Genomic DNA, 7,865 nt, shown 5'->3' with positions numbered 1-7,865 from the left:
CTCGTCTTCTTCCTCTTCCTGCTCCTCTTCTACTTCCTCCTTCTCTTCCTCATCCTCCTCTTCTTCTTCTTCCTCAGGAGGGCTGGCCTTTGCCTGTTGCACCTGTGTAGCAGATATGATCTCCTCTGTGTAGATGGGAGCGCTGTACAGGCGTGAGCTCAGCAGGTACGGAAGTGCAGAGCTGAGCTGCGGCTGCATGGAGACCTGCGTTCTTCCATAAGACTGAGGAGCATAAAAGCTCTGGGAGTAAAGGGAGGCTGATCCTGGTCCGGCCACACTCAGACGGGTCTCCTCTCCTTCCAGCAGTTTCCTAACACACACACACACACACACAGAGATGCACTTTACAATCAAATGAGAGCTTTTGATGTTTACGTTACAGGATGATACAACATGTAGACATGAACATGTAGACATGAACATGTAGACATGAACATGTAGACATGAACATGTAGACATGAACATGCCGTCCTGACTCCTCTGACCTGTAAGCTGCGATCTCAATATCCAAAGCCATCTTCACATTCAGCAGGTCCTGATAATCTTTCAGGTATCGAGCCATGTCGTTCTTGTTTGCGCTCAGTTCATCCTCCAGCTGATTGATTGTATCCTGTAAAGAAGATAAGATAAGATAATAGATCAGTTTCTCTCAGTGTGTCATGTCATCAGTTCATTGGTCTGGATGTTTGGATGTTTGGATGTTTGAGTGTCTGACCTGCATGGCTGAGATGTCGGCGCTCTGCTTCTCCTCCACATCCTGCAGTTGGTTTTCCAGAGCTCGGTTCATCTGACGGCCGGCGTCGATCTCCAGACCCTTGGCTTTGAGCAGTCGTCGATATTCTCCCGCATCATCTTTGGCGTTGCGTGCAGACTCGGTCTTGTGGGCCGTGTCCACTGTCATCACGTTCATCTTGTTGCAGAACCATTCTTCAGCCGACTGAAGGTTGCGCTGTGCCGTCTTCTCGTACTGGACTCTGATGTCACGGAGAGCAGAGGACAGATCGGGTTTGGCGATGTCCATCTCCACTGACACCTCTGCGGTGTACTGGATCTGGGCCTGCAGCTCGGCAATCTCACTCTCACACAGGCGCTTCAGGAAGTTCAGCTCATCCAGCAGGTTCTCCACTCTCTTCTCAAGCTCAGCCTGGCCCAATGCAGCATCATCTGCTCCTTTCCTTGCATCCATGAGTCCTCCTTCCACATCTTCCCTGGCCACCACTTCCTCTTCATAGCGCTTCTGCAGGTTCTGCAGCACTCCCTCCATCTGATCCCGGTGGTTCTGGGCAGCTTGCTTGTTGTTGTGGGCCTCTTCCACAGCAGCCCGCAGCTGGCGGATCTCATGTTCGTACATGGACCGGAGGTTGGACGGCTCTACTTGCCTCTGCCTGAGGAGCAGGAGTTCGGTCTCCAGTAACTTGTTCTGCTGCTCCAGTTCATGGACCCTCTCTATGAAGCTGGCGAAGCGGTCGTTCAGGTCCTGCAGCTCAGCTTTCTCCTGAGTCCTCAAAGATCTGAACTCAGAGCTTACCTGGGCTGCTTGGTTAATTTGTAGCTCAGCTGTACTCGCAGTCACAGGAGAGGACAGCAGCATGGAGGAGTAGCTGGAGGCAGTGTGGCCCTGTGCTGGGTAAGCTCTGCGTGAGGAGCCATAAGAAGGTGCCGGAGCAGCATGGCTGGAATAGGCAGACTTAGACCCTATTCCTCCACTCCCTCCATATCCTGCACTGCGCACAGACACTCTCCTCCTGTAAGCGGAGGGGAAATACGAATCATAGCTGGAGAAACTCATGACTTCTCAAAGGCAGCGCTCTGTGTCAGTGACTGAAGCTGTGTGGCTGTACTGTATCTGCATCACTCTGGCTTTTATACTTCCAGTAATGACCGTGACGTCAGCTACTTTTTGCTTGCATGCTGACAGCAGGAATCGATAATGGTGCCAGCCAGCCATTCTCCGCCAAGAGAGAGATGTGGTGCGGCGGGGCGGGATGAGTGCAGGGGTTGGTGTAGGCGGGGAGAAGCAGAGGAGCAACAAGGGACTGCAACAGACGGGGGGGTCACTGAGGACACAGAGCCTCTGATGGGTAAGGTTACTCTTAGAAAACGCTTACAGTTTATCACAGTTCTTCCTGAAAAAGACCTGCTGTGAATCTGCCATTTAGCAAAGTCTTGATAAATGTCTGAGAGAGGAAAAGAAGAAACTCCCTTTAGTCAGTGATGACACAGCTCTGCACCAGTCTGCATGAGGGATGCAGAGATGTGTCTCATCTAATGGCCCGGTAACATGGAGAGTTATTTAAGATACATAAACCATCTATTAGGCACAGTAAGAGCATTTGAAACTATATACTTTAAGATCAAACTGTTTGCATTATTCTGTGATTTTTAAAAAGACGAGCTCAGACTCAGTAAAGCCTTTTAAGGTGACTGTAATAAAAGTCTGCCCTCTAGTGTTTGTTGTTTTGCCATGCAGCCTCCCCTGTACACACACACAAACACACACAAACACACACGCACAAACAGAATAAAAGTACCTCTGCTTGTATAATTCATATAACAGAAACATTACATCCTCGTTTCACAGCACAGATGACAAAAGTTGATGCTGTTTGCAGAAACTGAATCGAATGTCAATATTCATAAGCCTGTTTAGTGATTTATGGGGCTGATTACAGTTAAACCCTTTATTGTTTTCATACTTCAAATCATTTTCAATTATTTTTCATACTTCCAGAAACATACAACGTTGGAATCCAAAATCCTATTAAATTGTGAAAAAAGTAAAAATAATAATTATTAAAAAATATTTAATTCTCGTCTTGTTTCACCTCTCCTCTTCTTTTTGTTTCTCCTTTATTTTTAATTCAGCTGGATAATTGCTTCTAGTTTCGAAGCTTGTGTATTTCATTTTCAATAACGTAGAAAGGAGTAAACCCTTTTCTTCGGTCTTAGATGTGATTTTCACCATAAAGAGCAAAAGTGCTGCACTCAGACAGGCGTGTTGTTTTGTTTAATATCTTCATTTCTGATTGGTCATTCAAATACACTCGCAACCTATCGCCCTATCAGCGACGGCGTTACTAAAAAGCAGGTAGCCATCGTCTCGCGGGGAGGCAGCCTCTTCTCCCATTGACAGCACAACAAAGGAAGCAGAATATGAAGTTTATCAACTTTACTTTGACTCCGTGTTCACATATCAGTCTGATGTTTTCACAGTCTGTTGTCTCGTAACAGGCGCAGTGACGTCACTCATGCAGTTTAAACGGGGCTGAACGGTACGTTGGTGATCTTTGTAGAGGATGAGCCGGTGAAGCTGCAGCTAGCTTACATTCTGTCTGAGCTAATGTTAGCCGGGCGCCAAACCCTGTTTATAAGAGAGCAGCTCCACATTAAAATGTCGCGTTTAGGCCGGCAGGCCGAGTTTAATGGAGGGAGGGAGACAGGGACATGAGCTCTGAAGTGTTTAGTTAGTTAAACTTAGATGAGCTAAGCTAACCCGACTTGTGTTTCTCTGACATTTGAGACGTAAAGATGAGAGAGAGACAGCAGGAGTGAGACTGTGGGAACACACACACACACACACACACACACACACACACACACACACACACACACACACACACACACACACACACACACACACACACACACACAGCACCAGTTAGACTGTGTGAACACAGACAATAAGCTGCTCTTCTTTCACTGAATTTTCTCTCTCTCTCTCTCTCTCTCTCTCTCCCTCTCCTCTCCCTCTCCCTACATCTCTGCTCTGTTCCAAACCTTCCTCCAGATCAATCAGAAGCTGATAAGAAGTTCAGCTTCCTCAGCACAAACATGGTAAGTTGATCTATTGATCTAATGTATCAATAATAACATTTCCCTTGCAGATGTGCTTCTCCTTCTTGCTGAGTAACACTTCCTCCTCAGATGACCTTTAACCTTTCAGTCCCTTTAGTGCAGTGAGCGTTTCTGTACTCTGTGCTCCTCACACACTCACAACATTTCTCTATCTGCAAATGTGAACACACCGGGCTTTCCTCTCCCAAGGCCTCCTCTTCCTCCTCCTCCTCCTCCTCCTCCTCCTCTGTCCTGTGGGAGTCATGCAGGTTCTCATATCAAGCTAAATACACACACATGGACACACAAACACAAACCTAACCCTGACTTTACTCAGTCTAACTTCAAATCTCATCTTATTTGAACTGCTGCACTGGTCTTACTTTGTAAATGCTGCTCTGTATTAAATGCTGCTCTACTGTGAGCGCCCCCTGCTGGAGGCTTTCTCCTCGTGCCTCGTTGCATCACAGTGACTTATTCATCGTCTTTCTTTCAGATTCGCATAGCGGCCCTGAACGCAGCTTCAACCGCTGCTGATGAGTCTGAGGATCCACAGAGGAGCAAGAAGAGCCGGACCAAAGAGGCTCAGGTACTGTGTGTGTGTGTGTGTGTGTGTGTGTGTGTGTGTGTGTGTGTGTGTGTGTGTGTGTGTGTGTGTGTGTGTGTGTGTGTGTGTGTGTGTGTGTGTGTGTGTGTGTGATAATGTCGTAAACTGTTGAATCTGATTCCGTGTGTTTGTCTCCAGGAAGCCGAGGCGTTTGCTTTGTATCACAAAGCTTTAGATCTTCAAAAACATGACAAGTTTGAGGAGTCGGCCAAGGCCTACCATGAGCTCCTCAAGACTCCTCTGGTTAAAGAGGTAAAGGGACTGCTCCTCTGTGTCACAGTCATGTTATAGTGTGGAGTCTTAGAGAGTGGAGAGTCTTTACAGGCTTTAGACAGATCACAGTCTGGGCCCATGTAACCATCGTGTGTCTGTGTGTGTGTGTGTGTCCTCTGGTGTGTCAGGCCATGCCATCAGAGGATCAGAGGGTTGGTCTGAAGCATCCTGGTCTGATGCTGAAGTATTCCAGCTTTAAGAACCTGGCCAGTATGTCTGCATCCAGAGAGGACCTGGAGACGGCCATGGAGTTCTACCTGGAGGTGATGACATCATGGTGCCGGTGTGACAGCCAGCTGAGTGGTGAACACCTACTGTACCTTCATACCTGACTTACCGCTCTGCTTCCTCCAGGCTGTCATGTTGGACTCCACAGACGTGAACATGTGGTATAAGATCGGTCAGGTGGCGGTGAGGCTGGTGCGTATCCCTCTGGCTCGCCACGCCTTTGAGGAGGGGCTGCACTGCAACCCGGACCACTGGCCCTGTCTGGACAACCTCATAACTATTCTCTACACGCTCAGCGACTACAGCTGTATGTCCCGCATCTCCACCGGCCCTCTGCTCTCTACCTGTCTCACTCTAACGCTCTCGTGCATCAGTCTAACCCTCTGCGTGTTTTCTCCCAGACTGTCTGTACTTCATCGCCAAAGCCCTGGAGAAGGATCACTGCTACACTAAAGGCCTCGTGCTGAAGGAGAAGATCTTTGAGGAGCAGCCTTGTCTGAAGAGGGACACGATGCAGATGTTTACAAAATGGTGAAGCCTCCTCCCTCCTGCAGCTGTAAATGTTGACATCATCATACCACTGACACATCTGTGCTTCATGTTACACAAGTGCTCTGGTTTGTTTCTGCAGCGACATGTCTATTCACTATGTGGATGTGGAGGAAGACGAGCGTAAACCCATTGTTGAAGAGGCCATGGAGCTACGGAAGCGCAGGCAGGCTCTCTCTCACCGAGAACCCAGACCCGACCTTGCCCTGGTCCAGCCCATACACAGCCTCTCGTGAGTGTGACCTGACAGGAAGAGGAGGAGCTTGTTTCTGAAATGGATTGTGTTTGGATCTCAACAGTCTGGGCTTTGACTTTATGATAATGTTTCTTTAAAGTAAATAATTGAGCTGATGTGAGTGAGATGTTGATTCTCTTCTCAGGTGGAAGCATGTGGGCGAGTGTTTTCTGGCGATGTACCGACATCAGACGACATGTGAGCCCCCCCGCCCGAGCCTCGGCCAGAGGGTCGACCTGTCAGAGTACCAGGATCCCAACTTCCTCCAGAACCTTCCCCGACCCAGCAGCCCTGTCACTGTGGTCCAGACCACCGTGCTGAGCAGCAGCCCCAGCTCATCTCTGTCCCCCACGGTCCTTTCAGAGACACCAGCACCTCCCCCTCCTCCGCCGCCGCCACCACCGCCACCGCCCAGCGCTCAGCCTCCAATCGTCCCCAGCCACGCCACGGTGACTGTTGTCACCACGGCTTCACCCGCCGCTGCAGGTTAGTCATTTATGGCAATTTTCAATTTAGCTGGTGTGTATTGTAGGTAAATATGTGTTCAATCATTGATGTTGTTTTTCATTCACAGCCACAGCCATCGATGTTTCACTGACAGACAAAGCCAAGAAAGCACCTAAACGGAAGCGTGCGATCGAAGATAGCGGCGATACAGCCAAGCGGCGCTCGGCACGTGTTCGAAACACCAAATGCAAGAAGGAGGAGAAGATAGATTTCCAGGAGCTGCTTTATAAATATCTCCCTTCCAGGTAGCCTCCCGTCATGAAGCTCAGTCATCTGTCAGTGCAGCTCACTGTGCTTCTCTTTCTAACGTCTCTCACTTCTCTCAGGCTGAAGAAGTTTGACCCTGATAATGATGATGAGAGTCTGAGTAACCTTGATGGGCCGTGTGATGGGAAGGAGGACGTACAGCCTCACCATGGGAGTGGCTTACCTGTGGACTCGGTGGAATACATGGACACTGGTATGAAGCAGAGCGTAGACTGAAAGGTTTATGTGCTTTATTGGTCTCATATGTTAATATTATATCTTCTGCACCATCTTCTTCAGAAAAACAGGATGTTCACAACTTCCTGCTCAATAATGTGTCCAACGGTGGAATCCTGGACCTGATGTTGCGTTACCTGAAGGCCGTGGGTCAGAAGTTCATGGCAGATTGGCCCCGGGGTCTGGCTGCTGTGGTGCTGGAGGTGTTTCAGACCTGGAGGAAGCACAGCACCGGCCTGCCTAACCCACTGGTCCGGGACTGCAGCAACCAGCACATGAGGGTAAATAAGGATAGAAGTGTTTCATTCGTCTTTTTGTGCAGGCCTTTTCTGTTTTGACGTAAAGGAGAAGTGATAGATTGGTTCCAAATGAGTCTTTGGAAGCAAGCACCATCTTACATCCTTGGCTGATCTATCTTTGTTCAGGAAATGCTGGAGATGAGCTTAGCGTGTATGGAGTTGCAGTTGGAGCAGTGGTTGCACACCAAAGGGAAGATAGGTAAGTGTCCCTGAATGTATCTGAGCTTTTTTACCAAACCTAACGGATCTGCAAGCAGCACAGTTTTTCTGCTGCAGTATTATGAAACAGAATCGGGGCCGAAGTGAATTATTTATAAAGCTTTGACTGACACTCTTTTTTTTTTAGTGTCTCCTAGAAGAAGCAGCAGCAGCAGCGTCGGCCCTGGCAGTGAAGCCGCTGACTCAGAGTTTCCTGGGCAGCATTTCCAGGGGGATCTGTTGCTCCTTGCCTTAGGTGCTTCCCAGAGAGACCTGCTTGAGGGAGCCTGGCTGGATGTGATGGTGCGTGTCTACTGGCTCAAGGCTCGCTTCCTGGCCTTGCAGGTAAGAGCTCTACTCTGCTTCCATTCACGTTTGATTCAGTGGGATCTTACCTGTCAGTCGAGCTGAACCTCTCTTCTCTTACTTGTCTGCGTCAGGGCGACATGGAGGTGGCCCTGGACAGTTATGACGTCTGCACAGGTCTGCTGCAGAGCAAACCAAAGACCCCAGAAGGGAAATATTACACCATTAACCTGCCCAACCTCCGTGTAGATGCAGCCATCTCTGTGGACGAGGTCAGTAAACATCTCCTCCAACATGTTACTGTTAAAATAATGTGGCTTTGTTTACGCTTCGCTCCACCTTTGAA

At 48.8% G+C, this 7,865-nt stretch overlaps 2 protein-coding genes across 3 annotated transcripts in view; one reads left to right on the top strand and one right to left on the bottom strand.

The window, feature by feature from the left end:
- The window catches only part of LOC143016404 (neurofilament light polypeptide-like), a gene marked incomplete at its 3' end in the record, with an annotated part of 2,399 nt that extends 610 nt beyond the window's left edge, over positions 1-1,789 (bottom strand). Inside the window, exons 1-3 of the mRNA XM_076170727.1 lie at positions 716-1,789; positions 486-610; positions 1-310 (exon numbers count right to left, since the gene is read on the bottom strand). The exon at positions 1-310 is cut by the window's left edge and continues 217 nt beyond it. Of these exons, the coding sequence (XP_076026842.1) occupies positions 1-310; positions 486-610; positions 716-1,789 (1,509 nt within the window). The remainder of the gene's footprint in view (positions 311-485; positions 611-715) is intronic.
- A 1,316-nt stretch (positions 1,790-3,105) lies between these two features.
- cabin1 (calcineurin binding protein 1) overlaps positions 3,106-7,865 on the top strand; it is a 32,255-nt gene continuing 27,495 nt past the window's right edge. For both annotated transcript variants that reach the window (XM_076170730.1, XM_076170729.1), the window contains exons 1-15: positions 3,106-3,272; positions 3,788-3,834; positions 4,331-4,423; positions 4,580-4,693; positions 4,843-4,977; positions 5,069-5,249; positions 5,344-5,473; positions 5,574-5,723; positions 5,872-6,212; positions 6,301-6,478; positions 6,560-6,693; positions 6,780-6,997; positions 7,142-7,214; positions 7,362-7,558; positions 7,654-7,791. In XM_076170730.1, coding sequence (XP_076026845.1) covers positions 3,832-3,834; positions 4,331-4,423; positions 4,580-4,693; positions 4,843-4,977; positions 5,069-5,249; positions 5,344-5,473; positions 5,574-5,723; positions 5,872-6,212; positions 6,301-6,478; positions 6,560-6,693; positions 6,780-6,997; positions 7,142-7,214; positions 7,362-7,558; positions 7,654-7,791 — 2,085 coding nt within the window. In that variant the 5' untranslated portion in view covers positions 3,106-3,272; positions 3,788-3,831. The remainder of the gene's footprint in view (positions 3,273-3,787; positions 3,835-4,330; positions 4,424-4,579; positions 4,694-4,842; positions 4,978-5,068; positions 5,250-5,343; positions 5,474-5,573; positions 5,724-5,871; positions 6,213-6,300; positions 6,479-6,559; positions 6,694-6,779; positions 6,998-7,141; positions 7,215-7,361; positions 7,559-7,653; positions 7,792-7,865) is intronic.

The sequence above is a fragment of the Genypterus blacodes genome, unplaced genomic scaffold (genome assembly GCF_046128005.1).
Source record: "Genypterus blacodes isolate CSIRO-AG114 ecotype Tasmania unplaced genomic scaffold, CSIRO-AGI_Gbla_v1 ptg000229l_1, whole genome shotgun sequence".
Lineage (NCBI taxonomy): Eukaryota > Metazoa > Chordata > Actinopteri > Ophidiiformes > Ophidiidae > Genypterus > Genypterus blacodes.
Note: the sequence above shows the minus strand (reverse complement) of the source record. Positions and strands in the feature narration are given on the sequence as shown.